General features: G+C 44.4%; 1 protein-coding gene across 1 annotated transcript in view; it reads right to left on the reverse strand.

Moving 5' to 3' along the window:
* The window catches only part of SYNPR (synaptoporin), a 105,313-nt gene that overhangs the window by 14,029 nt on the left and 65,997 nt on the right, over positions 1-25,287 (reverse strand). The window contains exon 3 of the mRNA XM_063411705.1: positions 16,546-16,670. Coding sequence (XP_063267775.1) covers positions 16,546-16,670 — 125 coding nt within the window. The remainder of the gene's footprint in view (positions 1-16,545; positions 16,671-25,287) is intronic.

The following is a 25,287-nucleotide window of genomic DNA, read 5'->3' on the forward strand; positions in this document are numbered from 1 at the left end:
CTGTGATAGCAGATTGAAGAAGAAGATCAAAACAAAGGGCACACAGGTTTTTTTCTAGCCAGAGAGAGGAGGAGGTGGGAACATGTGCAGGAGACACCAAGGTCAGTGGAGAAGGAAGGGAAGGAGGTGATCCAGGAGCTGAGGTTCCCCTGCAGGCCATGGTGAGACCATGGTGAAGCAGCTGTGCCCCTGCAGCCCATGGGGATCCACAGGGATGCAGAGATCCACCCACAGCCCCTGGGGATCCACAGGGATGCAGAGATCCACCCAAAGCCCCTGGGGATCCACAGGGATGCAGAGATCCACCCACAGCCCCTGGGGAGGTGCCCAGGCTGGAGCAGTGGGTGCAGGAGGAGGCTGTGACCCAGTGGGAGACCCAGAGGAGGGAGGGGGCCCTGCTGCCAGGCTGGAGCAGCCTGTCCTTGGAGGGCTGCACCCCATGGAAGGGTGACCCAGGGCACAGCAGTTTTGGAAGGGCTGTGTGCCCCTGGGAGGGACTCACGTTTGCAGCAGTTTTGGGAGGACTGCTGCTCGTGAGATTGGAACCCCAGGGCCTCACAGGGGAAGGACTCCTCTCCCTGAGCAGTGGAAGGAAACCTCAGGGATGAACAGTCCAAAAACCCGTGCCCTGGCTCCCTATGCTGTCAGTGGGAAGGAGGGAGGGGCTGGGAGGTAAAAGGTGTTTTAAGGGCTTATTTTACTTCTCATTATCCTCATCTGATTTTGATAGTAATAAATTCACTTTGCAACTTACATTGAGCCTGTTTTGCCCTTGGAGTGTTTTCTCCCAGTCCCTATCTCAACTCATGAACCTTTTGTTATTTTTTTTCTCTTTCTTCTGCCCAGCTGTGGCAGGGGAGGGTGAACAAACAGCTTTTGTGGGTACCTGGTGTTGGGCCAGTGTCAAACCACGACAAGCTGCTTGGGTGCTGTATTGAAATAGAACAAAACCATGTTTCAAAGCACCTTGAAAACTGTGGAAGGCTCTGTGGGGCTCTGGATCAGTAGGAAAGGTGGGCCATCCCTCCTTCCCCAGGGAATGCAGTGCTGTGCAGCCAGAGGCTGTCCTCACAGTCCTCGCTGGGGCTCAAGGCCAGGTTCGAGCCAGGTTTCACATCCCCCCCAGCCCACAAGTTTCAGTCTCGGGCAGGAAGGACACCAGCAATGGTGTGCAGAGCCAGAGGTGGGCACCACTGTCTGCTTTCACCCCAGCAGACCAAGGGTCTCCTTGTCAGCCAAGACTTTGCAACTCAAGGCCAGGAGGGTTTGCTTTGGCTGGTTGTTGTTGTTGGTCCAAACCTCCAAAGTTCTGGTTCTTCAGTAACTCATGACATTTGCTGTGTTTGAAGGGCCACACTCAGGTAGCACAGCTGCTGTTTTAGGGTCTTGCTGCAGGATGTGGGATCTGTTTCTCCAGCTGAGCCCAGCAAAAGCCAGGCTTTGCTGCAGTGAGGGGAGCTCTGTGGTCTTGCTACCATGGCCCCTCACACCACTTGCACAAGCACTGTGAAATTGGGCTGAGTTACATTAAATACAATCCAAGTGCTTTGGGGAAAAGAAAAATAAAAACAAGGCAATTCTGCATGCATTTTGTTGTGTACAACATGTCTTTGTTTTCTTCAGAAAGAAGAAAAAGAGTTTTCTTTCAGAAAGAAGTAGTGTTTTCTTCCCCTCCCCAGGAGCCCTGAAACTCAGACTGGACAACACGTAGTGTTGCAAGCAGCATCTCAAACTCCTGCATACCAAAGAGGAAATAACTTAGGGAAAATTTCTATCAAGACTTGGAGTTGCTGCCCACCCCTGCCCCTCTGACTGTCCACTGTCAACACATCCCAGTCTCATCATCAACAACCACCAGCCTTTATAAAAAACACGATAAAGCAACTAGATCATTTTCCTTTTCTATTCTCTGTTTGCTTGACTGCACCATAGTTCTGAATCATAAGCCAGAAAAAAGTGTTCATACATTAACACCACACTTGTACTTTCCCAGCAGTGCTTTTGTGGCCAGGCACCTGTCAGGGATACGAGATCACAGAAACCTTCTTCCATCAAGTTATTTTTATTCACTTACTTTTCTTTTTAGATTTCCTTGGCCTCTATGAGGATGTGCAGTAATTGGTGCCTCTTGTGGCCACCTCACCTCTGTCAAAACAACCGAGATCTCTGTTGTGCAAAGGGCCCCAAAATAGACCATGATTCAGACCTGGGAAGAGGAGCTGTGACAGGGAAGAGAAGTGAGGGAGCCAAGCCCTGCGGTGGGTAGGGTGGATGCTGGCTTTACATGATACATCTGAAAAGTTTCTTTAAGGCAGGGGAGGATCAGTGACAGAAGATCCAGTTTCACTAATAGAAATCTTTTTGATCTGGAATGGCATCTTCAAGAGAAAACTTTTTTTTCCCCCCACTGATGTTGCTGAGTCAGCCCTTCGAGGGGCAGGATGGTTTGGTGATGACTCACAAAACATTAATTGCCTCTGCCTCCCACTTTTGATGCAATTCTACCTGTTCTGTCTCTTACTACCTCTTACTTACTCTTCTTTCATCTTCTCTTATCTCTCTTTGTTTACACCCCAACTTTTCCTTCAAGTCACCCTTGGCCAGTGTTTTCCTTCTGCTGCTTTTCCAATTTCCAGCACCACCCCTCCATTCCACCTCTGACCTCCACTTGCTAAACAAAATCAGGAGCCCCAAGAGTGACCCTTTGCAATAACACCCTTGGCACTTTGTTAACATTTTTTAGGCTGCATTAACAGGAATTATTTTCACTGACTGATGGGCAATGCAAATAAGGAACATAACAGTAATGAATTTACTTAATTAGGCAAACCTTTCCCCCTGTAAGTTCTTCCAGGTTTTTTTTTTTTTTTGCTGTGTACTGCTCTGGGCATTGCTATTAATTCAGAAATAAAGCTGCTGACTTTGGAATGTGACCTTACATCCCCACACTCAGCAGAGCTGCACGAAGGTCATCCTCACTGCCCATTGTTACCAGCAGCATCCCCTTTGTTAACAACAACTGCCATGGTCAGGCCCAAATTCCCTCAAATTCACTTCAATCTGAAGCAAGTCCACCAAAAGCAGTCAAGTTTCTCTGATGAAGTCACAGTAATTAAGGGCTTCTGAGGTTTCTTCCACCACTTGGCAAACTTTCCATTGCTGTGGGAAATATGATGACAAGACAGCTGCATTGTCTAGCTTGACAAGATCAAAAGAGGGCAGGAATGTTTTACAGTGAAAAAAAGGGATTTTTACATTATTCCACAATAGCGAAGAGCAGTTACGTTTTCAGATGCTAATTACCCTTTTTATTGCTCTCAAAACAATACATGAAGGCAGACACAGTGAACAAAGCTACAGCTGTTACGTGTGCATGGGGGAGCAAAAGTTGTGCTCTCCCCATGTGAATGTGAAGTTGCCTTTTCTTCCTGAACTTCCCCTGTACAATATTCAAGCCACAGCTTTCCTTTAACCCTAGCTCACCATTTTTTTGAGCAGCTTAGTTCCCTTGATGATCCTTGAGCATGAAAATGTCAGAGCCAACTGCCCCAAAGATCTGCCTCACTCCTCCAGCACACAGAAGTGCCCAAGCAGAAGGGTGAGTGATCTAATTGTCTGATTCATCCCCCAACAATGCACACAGGGCTTAGACTTGAAGCCAAGAGAACATGCAATTAACACAAAAATGTGCACAAATATTATTGATGAACCAGCATAGATTTCCCCTCCTGGGCTTAGATCAATGTGTGGATTAATAAATAACAGATAAAGTTCTGCCTCCAAAAATTCTCAATGAGGGTTAGTGTTTCTCCATTCCTTTACTAGGATCTAGTGAAAAACAGGCATAAAAAAGCATTCTGTTTTGGTAGGTTGTCCTATTTTCTGAAAATAGCATCTTGTAATCCACCCTCCAACCTGTCTACAACATGCTGGAACAAAATCTGCAACACCCACACACGTGCTTGCAAAAACCCAGAGATCTATTATCTTTTCATTGGGCTGTGTTTCCCCCCTACTTGTTTCTGGTAGTCAAACTGTCAATTGTCTTTACTGTCTGCAAATCCCTGAGAGAAATACATCTCTAGAAATGAGTTACTGCAGTAGTGCTTGTGGAGGGGTTTCTTGGGAAATGTTTATCTTGGCTGATAATCTCCAAAATGAGGGGAAAATGAAATTTCAAAATACAGCAGTGAAATGCTGACATGCACAGAGCCCCTCAGCAAATCAAACTGCTCTGTTGAGGCACAAAAACATGACAAGGGTTTACATCTTCCTTTCCATAGGATACAGAGTAAAGGCATTTCTTCTACGTAGCCCTGAAAACACTGGATTTCCCTCATTTCAGAGGACTCTGCTGGTGTGTTTTGACACCGGTGCCTCCAGCCAGCCAGCCAGTCCCTGGGCAAATGTACCTTTTTGAGGTGCCAAATATGGATTTTTTGTAGGTTTAGTGGAAGAATAGAAATAAATGGGAGCCTTTCCTCACAGAGCAGAGCTCATCACTTCTGTAAAAGTCCTCTAGAGATTTTACCTACATTAAGAAAAACACTTTACTATCTGTAATAGTCAAGGCAGAAATCTGCCTGCAAATAAAAAGTCTTTTCTTTAAGGAAATTGGGGTCCATTGACTCTTCCAACACTCTTCCTTGTTCTTCTCACTGCAAAGAACACTTCCCCCAATGCTGGGCATTCCTGAATGTTTGGTGTTAAATCCTGCCATCTGCAAGGCTGCTCACACAGCAAAGAACAGGCTTCCTTCCAATCTTCAGGAGGAGGGATGGAGTGAGCTCTGCAGTTTTCCATCCTCCTCCTCTCCCCAGATCTGCTCTGCAATGACAAACTTCTGACTGGGGGGACCCTGCAGCATTAAAACCATTATCCAGCAATCCCCATAGGATCTGAATCTTTGTACTCAGGCATCCAGGGGCTGCTGAAGGCTCAGCAGACAGCCTGTTAATACCACACTTGAACACCTTGAAGCCATTAATGCTGAAGTTTTCTCCAGCCCTTCAAAGTCAAATAGCTGAGATGTTATTCAAGCCCTGGACAACTGTGGGGATGAGATGGGGTTTGCCCCTCGGCAGGACAGCAGCTGTCATGGAGGTGACTATTCCCTGGCCCTTTTGCACCTGTGCTATTCTGGTAAAATCACAGGTTTCTACCCTTTTGCTAACAATGACAAGACTGTTTCTCACCCCAAGCTGCTCTCACAGCTCTTTTCCCAAGATGAAGAAATTACCATTTACTCATATATTCCCATCCCTTACCTTTTTATTGCCCATCTGCCATGATGCACATCTCAGTGCTGCCTGCACATACCACAGCCTTTCAAAACTGAGATGCTTATCCATCCTTCCTAACTATCCCAGCAGTTTTCCACACCTCACTTTACCAGCTGCCCCAAAAAACAACACCCTTCCAGACTCCCCAGCACCCAAAGGTGCCTTCAGTACCCTCCCCCCCTACAGAGCAGCTGCACATTCGTTTCCACCACATGCCTGCCCCTAAAAAATCGGTTCGTTTTTCTCTGGAGACAGAAACCAAAATTAAAATTCACCATCTGACTCAGCAATCCAAGCCTGGTCTTTTGTTTCTTTCCTTTCCAGAGGAAGAAAGACTAGAGTTGGCTGATCAAAGAGTATTTGAAAATACTTCACTTTGAACTTCTATCCGCTCCATAAAATCTCTCCATTTATTACAAAATAATGAATTCCAAAGCCCACATCACTCTAGGATTATTCAACACTACCAGTCATTTCACACAAATACATATACCATCTTGCAAACATTTATTCCTAGCTCCTATCCTGGATATTTGAACATCCTAAAGATCTCCCCTTTCTCACAGCTGACCTAAGTGACTTATATCCATCCAAATCTATGTCCAGAGCAGCAAGACCAAAAAAAAAAAACCCAGAAGGTGCTGCTGGGAAGCTAACCAGGAAAGCTGTAGCAACCTGCACTCCTTTCTGGTTTATTTCCAGTAAAAATAATATAAAATATTTCCCTCCTAATACTTCCAATTTCTGAGCTCACCAGGGTCCCAGCCCTCACTAGCACATAGCTGTGCTGCAGATGTTTGGCCAGCACTATTTTCCTACAGTACAGGTTTCTCAGGACAAGCTGCCAGGCACAGCTGCTGTCCCAGCACACCACACTGTGTGCTGCACTGGGACAGGGACAATTCCCCCAGTGCAGGCAGCTCAGAGCAGGTTCACCACGATGCCTTCCCAGAGGTGGGCACCAGATGGGTCCCTTTGCCTCACCCCTCATTTCATTTCTCCTGTTAAGACAGTGAGTCTGAGACCCCCTGAGGTGCTCAGGCCTCTGGGCAGAGAAGCTATACAACCCTTCTGAGGACAGGGTCTGAAGGCATTGAACAGGGACAACACCAGTGGTGGGGAAAAGGCACTGGTGCCATACCCCCAGCTTGAGACCCCCCTGCAGGACCCACTCCCAGTGACTGCATGCACAAAGCTCTTGGAAAACAGCCTGCACAACATTCCTGGGGGAAGAAACATCTGGACTCATGCCAGCCGTGGGAATGAGGCTCCCCAGACTGTGCACGTAGCAGGAATGCAAACCCTACTACTCCATCGTAGCACCAAAAAGCCAACAAAAAAGGCTCATTATAGAACACACACTGCCAGAGTGCTCGGAAAGCTGAGTGGGTGATCCCAACCCCACTTCCAAGCCTTTATCCAAGACCCAGATTTATCTCCCAAGATAATTTCACAGCTCTTCTCAGGAACACATGCTGTGCAAGCAGAGCACAGTGTTCAAAGACATGCTCCACCAGTCTTTACAGCCCAAATATCTACCCAGACTGGGAACTTACATTCTTTGTGGTACAGACTGGTGGCATTATACTCTGATTTCCCTCCACAGAGCTATTTTCTTGGGACAAACTGCTTTCTAGTCTCTGAACTTTGCTACTATCTCTGAAGAATGGTAACCCTTAATTATCTTTTAAAAAAGTCATCAAGTTCACGGAACAAGGCAAACTACAGGACTTGGAAATGCCACTGGCATACATTTGCATCGCCACATAAATAACTATCCAATGTTACCTGGTCCCATCATGACATCCTAGCTGAACCCATAGCTCTTATGTCCCTCCTGCTGTCCTCTCCTCTGGACAGACACAGGAAACAGCTTCCAAACTAAGAAGCTCCTGTCAGAGCCAAACAAAAGCTTTCACTTGGAGAAAGAACATCTACAAATAAAACATGAGCAGTAGAAATCATAAAGAAAAGGCCTAAAAAAAGTCATTGAATATAATAAGACCATTTCTGAGAAGTGGATGTGTCAAATCCCTGGGCTGTGTTTCTGCGTGGAGCAATGTGGGACTGCTGATCCTGCGATCAACACATTCTGCAGCTGCTCACACCACCTCCTGTTCACCTTCCCTTCCACCATCAAATGGGCTATGAACGCCACATAAAAGTATTCCAAATTCTTGGGCATCACCTGGTGTTCAGCCAGAACCACCTGAAAGCATAAATGCTTCACCCTGTCACAAGCAGTGTTCACACACATTTTCATCCAGATCTACAGACCCTGAAAGCAGCAATTTCACCCCCCAGACCAACTGATATAATTACAAAAGCAATTCCAGAAGATGCAGCAACATTTACTCATTTGTGTTGTATTTCAATATTACTTTGTATTTAACTATAATTTTGTCAAGTATATTGTCCTAACGTACTTAAAGCAATCAAATTAAGTTCTCTGTAGAGTTTTATGGGATGAGTCCAATGAAACTCCCAGTCACAGTATGTACATTTGGAAGGATGTGACAAATCCTTTCCTCAGGGAGCTGTTGGGCTCCAGCACAGGCTGAGCATTGTGCCAGGCAGGAGCCAAGCAGACTTGTGGGTCTGCTGATGGAGCTGCAGACAAATTGGCAGCACCTTCACACCTTGAATAGTCCAGAGGTGTGAATCCAGGTAGGACAGGCACTGAGTGGGGCTGTGCTGCATGGGGATGGATGCACATCCTCTCCAGAGTTTACTGAATGAAAAACATTGCGTTTATCTCCCGACAAATAAATTAACATAGAATCCAGGAGTGAGAGGAGAACAAAGACATCCCATGCATCCCATTCCCTACAGTCCTGGGGAAATCTCCCTGCACAGCAAATGCCCATTTTGGAGCAGGGAGAAGGGGAATGGCATGTGTTTGATTGTCCCCCAGCTGGGCCACCTTGTGCCATCCAGGGTATGGGATCAAATGCCAAACAAGGCAAAGACAAAGGTTGGCTGCTTTCATTGCTTCTGTACTGACAGCATGAAAATGTGCAAAAATAAAACTGCAAGGGAACTTGCCTAAAGTCTGACTTTTAGGAAAAGCCTTTGTGGCAGGCACAGATAAAACACCATCACTGCACAATACCACAGAGACTATTCATGAATATATATTAAAAATTCAAATTCTGAAAAAGCTGCATATATTAACAAATTCAAAATCAACTTCCACTTTAAGAACAAATTTGGCCTAAAGAATTAATGAAGAACTTTTCTGGCACTAAACAGTTTTAAGCATAAAATATAGCCTCTGTGAAGAAAAATCAGCCAATCTGGATCAACTGGACCATCCAATTTCACAAAAAAAAAAAATCCAATTTTTGAGTGCCAAAAGAAAAGCTCTGCAATTTAACGAAGTTTTAAGAAAGTGTTCTCCCTTATCTGCAGCAGACACCATCACCAGAAAGTTTCTACCACTTTCCTTCCCCCTCCAGCTGTGTGCCCATGAGCTCTGTGCTCTTGCAATGTTTATACACAGACAAGGAGACAAGACCTGACCAGTCTGAAAAGGGGTGAAGCAAGACAAGCCTCCTCTATGGCCCCACTTCAGCATTCAAGGATGTGTTTATTTTGAGTTTTAAGGGACTAAAAACTACAGAGTAGAAGCAGGAAAACACTGATAACAGCAACTGAGATGACCTTAACATCTGGAGAAGTCATCTTGTCTGCAGAGCTGCTGCCGCATCACAAAAATACTGCCTGAACCCATGAGCTTGCCCTTGGTCATGCAATTAACTGGAGACTTCATGGTTTTACAAATCTTCCTGCTCTGACCTCCTCAAGCACTGAATTGCTGTTCACAGCCCAACACACCAGTGCCAGGAACGAGCAGAGGCTTTGCTGCCCTTGGGCTGCACCTTCTTGCCTGTTTACGAAACAGAGTGACCCAGAGGCCAAGCCATGAAATTATGGGGGTGGTGGCTGATCTCTTGCTTCAACAACACAGTCGTGATGAGGACCACATGCACAGGGTCAGCCTCAAAGAGAAACTGAAGATGTGGTTTTATCAGATTTCAGGTGGTTTTCTATTGATCTCATGCAGGAACAAAGGGTCACTAGAAGCATCTCTGGTCCCTCTCTTGTGAGAAAAGGGCACACACTTGCCTTTATCCACAGTTCTAAGAGTGCAACTGGCAGTAACAACCATTTTTTGCCAATCTTGAAGATTTCTACAAAGTGGGAGACATTTTGAAGACTGTAACTGGGGTCAGGAGGAGGCCCTCAAAACTAGAGGAGTCACGAAGTCATTCTTGTTTTTATCCATTTTAATCAAACCAGCAATAATTCCATCAAACTCTGACAATAGGAATCACATTGTACATTGTACTCACGGACAGCTGTTACTGCAGACCACAGCTGTCCACGTAAAAAAGCCCATTTTCTCCCATTCTACTGTTCCCTTTGTCTAAAGACAATATTTCCGAGTCAGTGTGGTCCTTGAAGACTTGTGGACATTGGAGAACACTGATTTGCAGTTTTCAATTACTTCACTAGTCTGTGACCATGCACAAGCAAGCAAAAATCACATCATGGCTCTGAATTATGGGATGCACTCTCTCATCACTAGAGCCAGTTATAAAAATGTGAAATATTCTTTCCTATTACAAACAGTGTTCATTCAAAGCTGCAAAGAAAAGTACTTCTTCTGCAGACCTGGATCACCTTTTCCCCAGCCCAGGAGATCATCTAAGAGCAACAGCTCTAACTAAACCAACAGCTCATTGATCAATGCTCAGTTTAGCTTTGCAAGCTCCGTGTTCAGATTGCTTCCAGACTTGCTTCAGTACAGAGACTTGACCAAGGTCTCTGATGCCTTCACTGCCAGGGAAGTGCTGCAGCCATACTTTAAATAGATCACAAAGTTCTTGCATTCACGTCACAATGGCATAAAATCTTTTAGCTGGCTTTCCATTGGGAAAAAGAAAAGATAGAAGATTTTCAAAAACTGAGCTGCGATTTTCTGGTTAGTCTTATAAATTACCAGAATGTAAAAATCCCAACTGAGAAAAAAAGGTCTATTTCCTAGTTAAAAATATATCTTAATGCTTCAATTTGCCTCATTAAGTCACATTAAATATGAAGATACTTTGTGAAGGCATCACAATCAGAGATATTTGTAACTTGAAGGACTTCCTGAATTTACTCAGCAGGATGCAACTTTATCTTCCTCATTAACACAATTTCCACTTTCCACTAACAGTATTTAAAATGTGGAAGTTCTGGTTAGGCAAATTATTCATTAAGGGGTCAAAAATCGGTATAAAAAGCACTTCTGAGATCAGAGTTTGAAACAGTTGTGGAAGAAAATTAAAGCCCTGACTGAGCCTTCAGTGCCCATCCTACATAGCCAGTTTATATAACAGGGATATTGGTGAAAATCTCCAGCTTAGCTGATGTATTATTGAACACTTTTCCTCATCAGTTGAGCTGTTAACCCCAGATCTGTAGTGCTAGATGAGGCTGTCACAGTTTGGCAAGAAAAGGGACTAAACTAATGCAGCTTTCACAGACCAACCTATTGCAGATCCAGAAGGGACCACTGTGACACAGCTTGTGGTCTTCTAAACTCCATCCAATCGTCTCTGCAACTTCTGCTTGTGCAAAATCTGCTTCCCAAAAGCACTGAGTTTTGTTCTAAGAAGTTCCAGGGTGGAGATTTATCCCTTCATTAAGCTGGAATAGGTCATGCAAAGTTTAACCAGCACCTCTCAGCTTCCCAGGAGCTCTGCCAAATCCACCTGGGAAATCCACATTTTGGCACAGGTTACACCTGAAGCCAGTGCACAACTCCTGCTGGCTTGCTTTTGCTCCTGTCTACACACAGGAGGTTTATGCGGCCACAGTTTGGTTTTGCAGAAGGGGCATCTTCTGTAAGATAAAGACATCCAAAATAAACACAAACCTTAAGGAGTTTCACTGACTCTGTGTTTTTATTCCTTCCTATCTCCAATGTCCCAAAAAGTCTGGGAGCAGAGCTCACCACAGTTGCCTGAAGTCAGCACTGCAGGCAACTACTTAGTTGAAAGAATTTCTATTTATCAGCAGCTCTCAGTCTCCCAGCCATCACAGACATTTATAATCTTTCAGCCAGAATGTTTCTCACTGAATTCTGAAGCAAGATTTACTACAAATGGATGACAAAAAATAGAAGGACAGTACACACTGGCACAGAAATGTGTTAACATTAGCAGGAGCCTTTTCCAAAGAAAGATAGATGCAAAGCTCAAAAAGTTAGATGCTTTCTCCTTAATTATAATTTGTAGCTTCTAAGTAGGCAATTTAGATCTGGCTGTCATATTTCAAATGGAAGACTAGACTACCCATCACATGCAGATGAGGTGAACGCTTTCAAGGGTGCTCAATGGGAAAGTCTTTATTCAAATGAGATGCTTGAAGTGAATGAAAAGCTCCCATAAAACAATTTCCTTTTCCTTCAGAAGGAAGAATCACTTGAAGAGACAGCTTTGCTAGCACACTGAAAAGATACTAATAGGTGATTTAGAATAAAATGGAAAACATTTGTTTTGCTCACTGCTATGATACAAAGATGTGCAAAGACATTTTCATCGGGGTCTCAAGTTAGCACCACCAGGAAATCCCACTCTGTCCTTCTGGTAACTGTGGCTCAGTGCTCCTAACACCTGCAGTGCTCCTAACACCACTGGCTTAGGTGAGACTGTTTAAAATTTAACAATGTCATCCTCCAGGCCAACTGTTTCCAAGTAGTTTTCACACATTTAACTTGGGGATATATTGTGTATGTAAGCTTGGGTTAAAGCACCTCCAAAAGCTACAGGCAAAGAGATTTTAGTCCAGGCTCTGCCTCAAGACTTAACAGGCAGCACACTTAGGGGCTTGCATTGAGATGGTTCTCCTTTCCCATTGCCCTGCAGACCCATCCAGAACATCTCTGCTCATGGGACTCCCACGAGCCACAGACCCCATCAGCATCACCCACAGCCAGTGTCTGGCACAGCATTCCTCCCCTGGCCAGGACAGGGCACAACCACAGAGAGCAGGTGATGGCATCAGCACAGAGTACCTCTCCCAGCACATCATCATGAGAGCACTTCTGAGATGCAAAGGTTCATTTAAATCTCTAGTTGAAGAGGCCCAAATATTTCAGTGCAACTCTGCCAGTTGCAAGTAAAAACATCAAGTTATGATACGAATAATTATGTAGCCGAAAACCTTCCATGCAGACTCAGTAAGTTAAGCAAAAAACAATACTTGCTTCTAGGATGACTGATGAAAAAGCATCTTAAAATAGTGAATACCAGTAACAACTCTGTACAGAGTAGGTGTACTATTCAATCACTTATCATCAAAGTAAACCCAAGAAAAAACAAAGTACATGATGCTGGGATCACAGAAAATAATAAACAAATAGGACCTTCACTAGGACTCTTATTACAAACAAAACATATTGCTTCAGGGCACTTGGATGAGTGACAAATCTAATCTGAAAGGGTGATGGACTGTGAGAGTAACAAATAATCCCAAGATGCTGAATTTTTTTTCCACCCCTCAAAGAATCATTGCCTGGGTGAGGGTCAAGTTAATGAACCTCTTAATGTGTGCCAAATTTGCAATAGACTGTGTATCAAGCACAGCTCCTAATGCTAGAGAAAAACTGCTACTGTAGGGCCAGAGAAATTGATTCCGTATTTGAACTTGTAAAACTTTCAAAATGCATATAGAGGTATCCAGAAGAATGATTTGTGCCTTAAAACATGAGGAAGGAAGGAACGTTTTGTGATAAAACTAGAATCAGGTCAAAATGAGAAAAAAACTCAGGTGAATATTTGAAACATTTTTTTAAATATCAGATTAGGCATGGAAGAGTCTGGCAGGATCTGTAGAAGAGTGTGGCAAAGCTCCAGGAAACACTGTTGAAGGTATTAGGATTTAGACTTCAGGTTAATTTCTAAATTAAAGGGTGACTACAGGGTCATCGGCGTGGGTTGCAGGAAACTTTAATGAATCAGTGTAATTGTGGATGGAAAAGCATCTATCTTATCTCCTGTTCCAGGAGAGATGGTGGAGCCAGGTTTGGGATCAATTATGTCAGTATTGGGAGGACCCTGCAGTGGTTACTGCACCCCAGTGACATGAGCTCAGAGCAGAAGCTCAGATGGGAATGGCTCAGCCTCCTCACACTCCTGACACAACCACCCTGCACAGGCACCACAGGGGCTTTCTCCAGGGATCCTGTCTCCCAGCCATGCAAAAGCATCACTGCACCAGATTACTCAGGTAGTGTCTAGTGATTAGTACACTTTTATGCTTTTTCTCACTTCCCCCTTTGGAAAGGGTAAATTAATCCAGGTCCAGAACTAACTAAGAAAGTGATTCCAGCAGAAATGAGAAGCAGCCACCTTGTGAAAAAGGTTTCTTTGGGTTTTCCTTTTGGTGCTCCACAATTTCCTGCTACCAGGGTTACAACAGCAGTAAGATAGCACAGGAGCCAAGTGTAACGTCTATATAGCCATAACTTTAAAAAAACCCCAAGACATAATTAATATTAGTTTAAAGGTACATTTCAAAACTCCCTGTCTAATTGTACTAATCATTTCTCTTGGACTCATTTTATTTCTTGCTGCAGACTTTTGCAATTTGTAGGTTGGGGCTGAGAAAAACCTCAACAAGCAGATGTGAAGATGCTCCTTTGTTTTGGGAGCATCTGGAGCTGCCTGCTGTGGAGTGCAGTGCTGCTTCAGTGCATTCAAGACTGGCCTGGGGCCACATGAATCACTCCCACACAACACCAGCACTGGTTTTGCCCTCGTGTGTCCTCCTTTTCTTTAGGAGGTGACTGGCCCCAGAAGCATGTGCTCACAAGTGCAATGTCCTTTCAGTCTGGAAAACTCACCCCCCCATTCTGATCTTGCTTTAATAGGAACCTTTTCAGGTTCCTTCAATCTCATTTCCAAAACATCCAAGGCTTTTTGCTTTGCCAAGCTGTCCTGTTCAGCCTTACCACTTTGTTTACCAGCTTAAAGCTCTCGACACTTGTCATCTACTGGCCAAGGCCTAGCAGTTCATCTTTTGGGAGAAGAAAATAAAGCCTCAAATTCACAGCAACAGAAATGAAAGCAGCTGGTAGCACGACTTTCTTTGTTTCAAGTCATGCTGGAAGGTGCAGCTCACAAAAAGCAGCACTCAGGTATTTTGACTGCTTCAGTGTCACTGCTGACAGCCCCAACAGCAGCGGGGTGTCAGATGCTCAGCAGCTTCTCTGCTTCCACCTACACCTCCCCCAGCTGACAGACAATAATCAGGACTGTGAAGGCATTTGAAAGGAAAATGCCATGGGAAGATGGACCTGAACACAAGACAACTGGTGGGAAATTCAGCCTACCTAACAATGCCTACAAGCCCATGCAGGGAGATGAGCCTCAGCCTCAGGAGCACAGTCTTGATTAGAGAGCCTCAACTTTTCTGAGCTGCTTTTTCGAAGTGGATTCACTGCTCTGAGATGTTACCTTTCCCAACTAATCTCACTTCTGTTTTTAGAGCATCCCATCTCCATTCTGTGGAAGGAGCACTGGAGAAAAGCAGAAATAGCAAACACATACGAAAGTCACAGGAATATTTAGATAAAACAGTGAGATGACACCAAGTTCCAAAGGTAGCACTGGGCCAGATTTTCCAGGGACACATCTGCTGCCTCATGTAATCTGCACATCTCTGGACACTTTTTGCCTATGCCTCAGGTTTGCAAACAAAATCCCAAATTGCACAAAATCTGAGTATATTCATGTTTCTCCTATAACAGCAGCTAAGTGTCATCTCCCCTCTCACCCACACATCTCAGGTATATTTGTACCACCCCATTGTGTGTGCCTTACATCCCATCTGTGCATGCTGAGTTCAAGGGCCAGCCACAGCCTCAGTTGGAGCCCTCCTGCAAATAAACCTTATTTTGCTTCATCTCTGCAACATGCTGGAATGTTACATTACCCATGAATTACTTCCAGTTTTCTAATAAGTAAAACTGTGGGAAACTGCAGATCCAGCCACTTTCTTCTAGAAACAATGGTCGATGTGCCTGCTGAAACACCAGGAGACACTTGGTAGCTACTTCTCTCTGTTTTATTAACTTTTAAAATAAAATACTATTTTATAACCATGCAAACTAGAAGCACTTCACTACAGGGTGTATTTGTAATGAATGTTGGAGAAATGACCTATTTGGAAGTGAATCAAATTACAAACTCACATAACTCAATTTTCTGGATCTCTCCTATGCATACTAAGCAGAAATGAAAGAAAATGTGGACATGTTCAAGACAAAAATAAACATTTGTAATACCAGGAAATGTGTCTTTTTTGAGTAATAAATGTATGTCAAGCAACAACATTTCAAGGAATCAAATTCAGTTCCCACTGTTTGGATTTTGCTGTATCTTAGAACATGCTAAAGAAATAGATGCTTTCAAGCCTGGTCTGTGCATACCAATCACAAGCAAAACAGCATGTGATTTCCCAAGGAAGAAAAATAATTTTAGCGTCATAGTGTATCAGACTTGAGATTAAATTATGCATTCTTTTCTTAATCATCTCAATTCCTTGAAGAAATCACTTATACAAAAGTGAGAGGTTTCTGCAGTGGACTTGACATATCTAAAAACAGAAGACTGTAGATGCTCTTTTGAAGCAGGATCTTAAATGGCATGAACATTATATATATAACACTATGCTACAGTTTTCAGATGTACTTAAAAAACATAAAAAACCTATAAAAACTGTTTTCCTAAATCACTAGGTTTAAAGCATTCAGACACCAAGAGATGCAAACAGGCAATTAGTAAAATTTTCAAAAAGCATTTCAAAGTTATGGTTCAATCTCATTTTGGTTTTTTACTTCCCCCTCCCTTGGAGTAGCTATTTCAGATCCTTGCTACTGCAACGTCGGGAAACCTCTCCCATTTCCAGCTTTAAGTTAATGGCTACACTACAATTTTTCATCATGTGTTGTTTCATTTTTTCCTTGCCATTTTCCATTCCCCAAGCTTTCCTGGCCTCCACAGGGCTCTGGAATCTGTCTTCTCCTCAGCTGAGCTGCCATGGCCCCATCCACACCAGGTCTGGCCAAATTCATTCCTCCTGCACAGCATAGGAATATTGCAGAGCCCCAGGCTGTTCCTTGACTGCAATGTGCTATAAATGAAGGAAAGCTCAGCTGGGCCAGCCCCAGCCCCCGAGAGCAGAACCGCCGCGAGCCAGCCGGGGTTACCTGAAGGGGTAGGCAAAGGCTATGTCAATGCTGAGGTCACTCTCTGACTTGTTTGCACAGTCCACACTGAGGCGCAGCTCTCCAGAGTACCCGCCGCATGTTGCAAATGCAAAGATTGCAAAAAGCTGTCAAAAACAAACAACATTTTTATTTCATTTCGTTTCAGCGACCACCACAAGCACATCCATGCAGTAGCTCTAGCTGCAGCACCAGCCCCCTCGGGTCAGGTTATCCATCACTCCTTGCATTTAAAGCATTGCCATACATTATTCCTGCACCCTTCCCAAAAGCAAAGAACAGTGACACATGAAGCTCTGCTGCCACACAGACAGACACATCACCATTTGCCCATGCCAGGCATCTCAGCTCTTCCCTCCTGTCTTGAATCCCATTTGGGATTCACAACACAAGCAGTTATTTGAATAAGAGAAGAAGACAAGAAGAGAAGGACGAATATTGACTGAACATAATGAGTAACTCTTAACCCAAACAAAATACTTGCAGAAGTACTTAAAAGGTGCAACCAGAAGTAGCAATAGCAGACCCAGACAGTTCACACAGCTGCCATCCCATTATATGGCAAAACACAGAACTAGCTGCCCCTCTCCCAGTTCATGTATGACAGAAAAAAACTACAGTGTTTTTTAAAATTACTTTTTCTAAATTACTACCATAATTCAAAGTGGACATGGAGGTCAAGTAAACTGACTGCAAAGCAGAAAGAATTCCAGACTTTGGCTGAAGTCAGGCAAACTGGAAAGGAACAATGAGCTTCAGGGGTTCTGATGCAAACCTATACCACATCTTAATCTTCCAGGAGAAAAATAATGAAGGAAGGAGCACACAGGGCAGAGACACATCAGCTTTTCTATCAATGGTTCAAAGAAATGAATTGGAAGCAGGCATAGGTATCTTCAAACATCAATGATGTAGGCTTCCTTGGAAGACCCTAAGTAGAAGTGGGGACAGTTTATTTATGCAGCTGTAATTTAAATTAAAGGACAGGTTAGATTTTGTTGATTGCAGCACTATAGCCCTGAAGTAACTCCATTAGCTTTAACAGAGTTCCTGTGAGATCTACAGAGGGGCAGATAAGGGAAATGGCAAGCAAATGCCCAGTCCCAGCCACAATTAAATAAGCTAAAATCACCAACCCAGAGGAAACAGAGTGTACACATCTGGGAAAGGAACCATGTTTTTGGACACTGAAAAATGATGCAGCCAGCAGATGTAATGGCAAAATAACAGACTGAAAATACAACAGATAGAAAAACTAGATCTTTTCTTGCTGCACAAGGTTTCGTGAAACATGCCATTAATCTTAGTTCTCCCAATTTGCAGCATAAACAAAGTCCCAAGTTTCACCAGCCTCCTTGGAATTCAGCTTTGCATGTGCACCTTTTCCCCAGAGTGACAGATTATTGGGGTGACACCTGAGCACTGGGGCAGGGACACCCTCCCTGGGTGCAGGAATGTGCTGAGTATGATGGAGCACAGGGAATAACAGGAGAATGATGCAAATTTCCACCCTGCCACTCACTTCCGATGTAATCAGGGCACATCATACATGGAGGATAGATTTGCAAAGGTATTTAGGTACCTAATGACAAGAGAAGTTCATAAAAACTTTGATGGAATCAATTCTTCTTGCTGAGCTTACTGCAAAAGAGGAAAGCTGAACTTCACTATGAATTGACTTGTTAAATATGAGCCACTAGAAAGATTTATATTTAATATATAAATATATATTTATAATATTAAAATATTTATATATAAATATTATATAATATATAAATGAATATTTTCAAATATTTCAAAATAAATATTTTCACTACAATTTAAATAGTGTTCTTTCATCCTAAACGAGACACTTCCCCTGTACACACAAGAACTTTCTGCCCTTACATGTAGCACAGCACTGAAAATCAGCATTAATCACCTCAGGTTAATTTGTGAGGTGATGTCAGAAAATAATATATTAAGGAGAACAGGAGAGAACGCTGACCTGCTTTCTGGACTAATTAACAGAGTTGCAAATGCAAATGTTTTGCAGGTACATAGGCACAAAGATTAACAGTGATATATAAAGAGGGAACTTGAAAGCCTGCGGTGTGAGACCTGGCATAAAGGAAGAGACATCGCCTCTCAGCGACCACTCTCAGCAAGGGCACAAGCAGAGGAAAGAGGTGCAATTGAATGCATCTCCTTTAATCACACACTAGAATCACACACTCAGCATAATGGGTGTCATCATGTTTTTTCACCAAGGGCACAGAGCCATGCCCCAAAACACAGCCCAGGCCATTCCTTCCCAGGAAGTTTCTCCTCCAGAATCCCCTGTTTTTCCTCTCCCCTCTGGGGAACATCCCTGACAGCAGACTCACACCTGGATCCTTGCTACTTCAGATCAGACCCAGCCTTTACTCACCTCTTAGCCCCACAACCAGCTCTTAACCAGAAGCTTCTCAGCGAACCCCTCCAGGCACAACCACCAGCTCCCACCCTTACCCAGGTCAAACTCTGCTCCAAGCACCAGGCAGCACCCACAAGGCAGGGGGGAAAAGGAAAAGAACCGTGCTACAGACTTTTCTACCAAACTTAGCAATGCCTCAGCCAATTCCCTGCTGATGGCTGGATTAGATGCTGCTGATGGCTGGGATCACCCAGCTGCCAGTGATGCCCAGCCAGTCCCCACAGCTGCGTGCTGAGGACATGAAGCACCTTTAGGAAGCATATTTACAGTTTCCATCAAGGGAGTGCAGAGTGAGGACTGTAAATCAGTTTCCCTGGGGGTATCTTGGCCAAGCAGCAGCATAATCATCTTCTCCTACCTCTGCATTTCCTCCTCCCCTCCACTCCAAGTTGTGCTGCTTTATGTTGTCAGAGGAGTGCCCAGAGCAATAAGCCAAGAATTACTAGCTGGTTTTTTGTGCACACAGTAATTCTGTGGCCATTTCAGGAATACTGTAAACACCACTGTATTTTATTATAGCAAGATTTGTGTAAATGGCAGTCGTAAACCCCATAATGGGAGCTTTATGGGCCAGATTCAATAAAACCTCCATCTGTGAGATAATTTTATTGAATCTGGCTGCTCTGAAATTGAAAAGTTTATGGAGAAAGGGAAAGTGTTTCCCCATTTTCCTATTTACTCTTTGCCTATAAATCCACACTCAGCACTAGGCCTATCTGCAAGGTGTGCTCACATCCTGCTTCCCCCCTTCACATGAGACAAATCTCCCCATGCACAGTTACCTCTGGTTATCCCATGGCTGCTGCCTGCCCAGGCTCAGGCCTGACAGCCAGCCCTGTGCCTGGCTTCCCTGGAGCAGGAATGGGAGAATCGTGGTGCCCTTGAGGCAACAAATCCTTGCTGCCCTGGCTGTGCCAGGCTACTCCTGCCCAAAAGAGTGGGAGCAGGGCAAACCCTCTTTGTGCTGTGCTCCCCATCCCTCCTGCAGCTGCAGCTATTGCCCTGCCATTGTTACACAGTGGGGAGGTTGGTGCCTTCACATGTTCCTAGACCCTTGCAGGAAGATGGAAAATGCCTGTCCCCAGGCTGGATCAGTGGTCCACATTCCATGTGGGATAACACACCAACCATCCCACGAGTTCAGTGTGTGCTATGGAAGCAGCTACCAACCCATCCAGTGAGGCCACAGACTGAAGGGAGGGAGAGCAAGGAACATTATTTGTGCTTCTCAGCACAGACTGGAGCAATGCACATCCCACATGTCCAGTCTAGCCTGGCTGGAAGATTATCCTTCTTCAGACACAATGCTGAAAAGACAATGAGTTTCTGTAAAGTGATTAACACCATTCCCAGATCCTGTTACGGTGATATTCCCTCTTTAACCTCCAGCCTCGGCCCAGACTATAGGTATATCTTTGTAATGAAGTATAATCCCACAGTATAACTTAACCAACAAAAATTATATTTATTATGGTACTGTGCAACAATAAACCAGCCTTCCCTGTCATATCAGACAAGCATGTTTTAAAGACCAGTTGGGTCCTTTGCACTTTGAGAAAAAATAGCAATGTAATACCCAGCAGAGCACAACACTGCTTCTCACACCAGCACAGGGCAGGGAAAGGTTCATCATATGATTTATGGGATCACCTCCCTTCTTCCAATGCCAGGTTTCAATACAATGGCAGTGAATCCTGTAATTCAGCATTCAGGTGCTGTCATTTATCCAGGCTGGTTCCTTCGTTTCCCAACCCAGTGGCCAAGGGGCTTGGGGTGTGTGATGCCCTGAGGGAGCCCAAGTCCCAATTGCAAATTAAACAGTTGGTAGGGCCTCAGCATGTGACCCTGGACATCACTCATCCCACCATGGAAGGGAAAAATAGGATGATTTCCTATCACTTCTCCCCGTTTGGCTTTGTGACAATTCCCCTCAGTGCCTGCTGAGCAACAGGCTCGCTCTGCACACCAGGAGAAGGCAGAGCAGCTCCTGACAAGGCAAGTTAAAAGGCTTATGTGGTGCATGTTACAGCTGAAACATCCTGGTAGGAAGACAACACTGTCATTTAGAATTGATGAAACTTCTATATAAACCACTTGTTTTTCTCTGGGAGCACGTCTGCCCTGTGCAGCAGCCTGCAGGCTGACAGGATGAAGCCATGCTGAGGATGCACCCCAAAACTATCCTGTTGCAAAGGAGAGGACATGCTCTGCCTGAGGGCTCCTTGGTGGGTCCTCCAGGAGGGCAAGATCTTAAGAAGAAAGTGTTAGTCTTGCCTGGAGCTGTGGTGGCCAAAAACAGGCTGTGAGGGACGCAGTTCACTGTGTGGGTTTTTGCCAATGCTTTCTCTTGGCACTGAGGAAGGAAAATGGGAGTGAACCTGCTGGATGCTTTCCCAAAAAGGTCCCCCCAGTCCCCTACTCCTGCCCTAACACCAGAAAGCCGAGGGGAACTCCTGACACTTTTAAAGAGCCGCCTGAAATATTCAAAACGCCTGCACTATTATTAGTCATTTTACATGTTCAGAGTGTTTTAAAAGCAGACCTATTTTTCTGGCATAATTTCTGGATCTGAGACCTCCCTTTCTCCATACCACCACAACAGAGAGACTGCAAAACCTTTGCCAAATGTTCCATTGCCTTACATTTCCCACTGTGGCCAAGAGCGTGTGTGGAGCGAGGAGGGAGCACATTGCTCTGAGGGCTCTGGAGACGTCCCCCCGCAGCCGGCATCGCTCACCCAGCAGAGCGTCTCGTTAAACTGAGATTATTTATTTATAGGGCAGAAACAGTAATTGAACGTTATTATTAGGGCTGTAAAGGGAAGGTTCGAAGGCACTAAATGACTGTATGGGAAACATTTACTGCAGAACTGGTGGCCCAAAATATGTCACCACTGAAGGATTAGGAAGCACTCTCTCTTCTGGGTCTCTGCCTGTTTCTTTTTTAAAATCTGGCATTTTTCCTGCACGAATCTGAGCTGCAGACTTCCTGGAATCACTTCTCCTACATACAAGCCTTTGTGCACTGGAGATTATCAGATTATTGACTTTGGGATTCCTAATTATATCAACTTGACTGGTTGATGAATTGGAGGTGGATGGCATCGCAGCCAACGCAGTTCAGAGGGGGGTGACAACTAGCTGGAGTAATTTTCCTTCAACAGCTACACAGGGAGAAAGCTGAAATATATTCTGCTCCTGCTGAGAAACAAACCCTAAAGCCATAGTTCACTGATTGCTGGGATTTAGTGTCCCCTCTCTTATAAATAAACAGCAGCATTGCTAACAAGACTCCTGTGCCAGCCCAGCCCTGGTCTGTGTGGAGTGAAAACCCCAGAGATGAGGGAGCAACTCAAAGTTTGGGCATGAAGAACCACATGTGTCTCTGTCATCCACCTGGAGGAGACCAATCTGCTCCACGACTCCCCCACAGGGCTGTGGGGCCTTCATGAGGCCATCTACAGCAGCAAACCTCTGTCTGGCATTTTAGAGCACCCACAAACAGCAGCCCTTGATGCCACGAGCTGGATGGAAAGACCTGACCCCAGAGCAGGCAGTAACCCCACAGCATCCTCTGTTTAAAACACAACACTCCATTTAATACTTAGCTTTGTTTTTCATGAAAAAAAACCCAACAACTTGATTTGATTCTTAATGGAAAGATTTATGGAAATGAAATTGGGGTATTTTTAGTGAGTTAAGATCATTTTATAACTTGGTTATACAATACTTTAATCCCAAAGAGACAATTTTCTGTCTTTTGCGTTGAAGAAAACCTTTATCTTTTTCATTCATCTTCCATTGATTATTCTAAAAAACCCATTTAGCTCCACCAAATAATGGTATGGTAGTCTTTTCTCATTATATTTTAATAGAATAAAGCCCAACTGTATATGACAGGGTAAGACAGCCATTTATTGGGGTAAAGAACACTGTTCCTCCAGATGGCCAGACAGAACCTGTGTAATGCCTTTCCTATTTATTAAGTTCAAAATGTAATGCAAGCTGTTTCATCCAGTATTTAATGGGTCAGCCACAAAGTTGAAGGCTAATGCTAAGGCTGGCAACATGCATGGAAGAGTTAACAGGCAGAAAATAGAGACACTTACAGAGCATCTCTTCTTGGACTCAGTGAAAAGCTGTTGGAGTACAAAGGTACTTACACAAGCTGGGCAGAGCTGCCAAGCTCTCCCAGCACCTCTAACCATTAGTCAAATGTTTGAGGTAAGCGTTTACATGAGGGTTTTTTAAACTTCTTAATATAAATTTCTTGTATAAATTGATTTCAGCACATGGACATTGACACATCGGTGACGTGTCTTCCATGAAACAAAAGACTCTGATGGGTGCTGCAAACAGGATTAGGAGTACCTGGGGTAATTACTGGGTGTACATGCTTCATTTGGGATGTATCACAGGAGTACTTGCAGCTTGCAGCCCTTTTCCCCTCTGGCTGCAGAACAGCCTGGAAGTTACAGCTCTTGCTCTGCAGCCTCCACAGCTTCCCCTTTGTGCCCTCTACATTTAAGGACACAGCAGCACAAGTTGGACAGACATGTTTTGATTTGTACATATAATCCCTGAATGACTCATGCTGTGACATATGTCACTGCAGCAGAGATGTGCTCCTTTTTTGGGCCTGAGAGCTTTTCTAGTCCTAGACTTCCAGCAAAAAAAAAAAAACCCCAAACAACCGTGGCAGTCTCTACCAGGATCCACACTGTGACAGTACCCAGAGCATCACAAGTGCCCAGAGTCCTGAGAGCAGCCACTCCCAGTCTGTGTCCCCTTCCTCTTGTTTCATGAGCTGTCTTGGTACCATGTGACCACCGTGGGCAAAACCATGGAAAGCCACGGTGAGGTACAAGAAAGCTTTTCTAATATGTCAAGTCAATTCTCATTTTAGTAACAGGTAATGTGCAACAACCCAACAAACACTCAGGTTAATGCATAAATATAACAGTTTCTGCTCCCTCCAGAAAACAACAGGTTTTGTGCAGACTTTATGGCCTGATTATATGAGATTTATTGTGTAACAAGTGTAAACATTTAATTATAAAATAAAAAAGGTTAGATGGCTGCTCCTTTCCTCTTTTGCTTGGTGGGTTCAAAAGCATCTGGGCTTAAAATGGCCCATAATGTAATATAAATGCATACAGAGCATAATCCAAGTTATTACTGAGTAGGATTTACTCCCTCTAATAATCACAGGGATTTACATTATGGCTGAGTGACATGCACACATGGGAAGCACTCTGTGAAGGAAAAGTGTCCCTGAACTTAATGACTTTAAACCCAGTCTGGCTGATGCAGGTGCAGGGACTCAATCACAACCAAGGCTACACCACACTGCAGCACTGGATGGCAGGGACCACAAACCAGCTTGCAAAAGCAGCCTTGTACACAGCGTGCACAACATCTGCCCTGGGCTGGGACAGGGCACTTCTCCCAGGCAGGGAGCCCAGGCCCATTCTCAGCTCTCCCAGCATCACCACCAGACATCACTGTCCCTTGGCAACATTCCGTGATGGATCCTGGAACTGTTTCCTTGCCTAATTTGTGCCTTTGTTCTTCCCATTAGCTTCAGCTCTCTTCCCAGCACTACTCCGTGGACCTGGGCTCCTGAGGAGAATTTTCCTGCTCTGGTGACAGATGCATGCAGTGGAACTGAGAGGCTGGAGCACTCCTCTGACCAGAAAATGCTCTGACAGCAGGGACCCCGCAGTGTGGCACAGTGAGGGGGCTGCAGCCCAACCCTCCCTGGGTCAGCACTGACGGAAAATGATTATTACAGGAGAGGCTCTTGTCCTTCAATCACGCTGTATTATTTATGACCTAATGATTGCCCATTGACTAGCAGGGATTATACATTCCTGAAGATGTTTCTGGGTGAATGAAAGGGCATTAACCTCATTATTATCACGTCCATGCTCATCAGAGGCCATTAGTCACTTCCTCTCAGCTCCCTAGGCTCCAGTGTAACTATCTGGTGTCATCTACTGCCTGTCACCTGCTGTCTCACACTCCTGCCCTGGCTCTGTCTCCAAACATGGGGCCCATTGCCTCATCTCAAACCAGTTTTGGATGGAAAAATCCACTGGAGTTGGCTTTGACCTCAACACCCACCTCTGTGCAAAAGGCTGGAATAAGAATTTGCTCCTGGCTAAATATCAGCCCACATGATAAAAATAATTTATTTTTTAATAATTAAGGTGATGGGCTATAAATGAACATTTGCTTTGCTGAGCTCTGGGAATTCACAGGGAACAT

The sequence above is a fragment of the Prinia subflava genome, chromosome 14, assembly GCF_021018805.1.
Source record: "Prinia subflava isolate CZ2003 ecotype Zambia chromosome 14, Cam_Psub_1.2, whole genome shotgun sequence".
In the NCBI taxonomy this organism is placed as follows: Eukaryota; Metazoa; Chordata; class Aves; order Passeriformes; family Cisticolidae; genus Prinia; species Prinia subflava.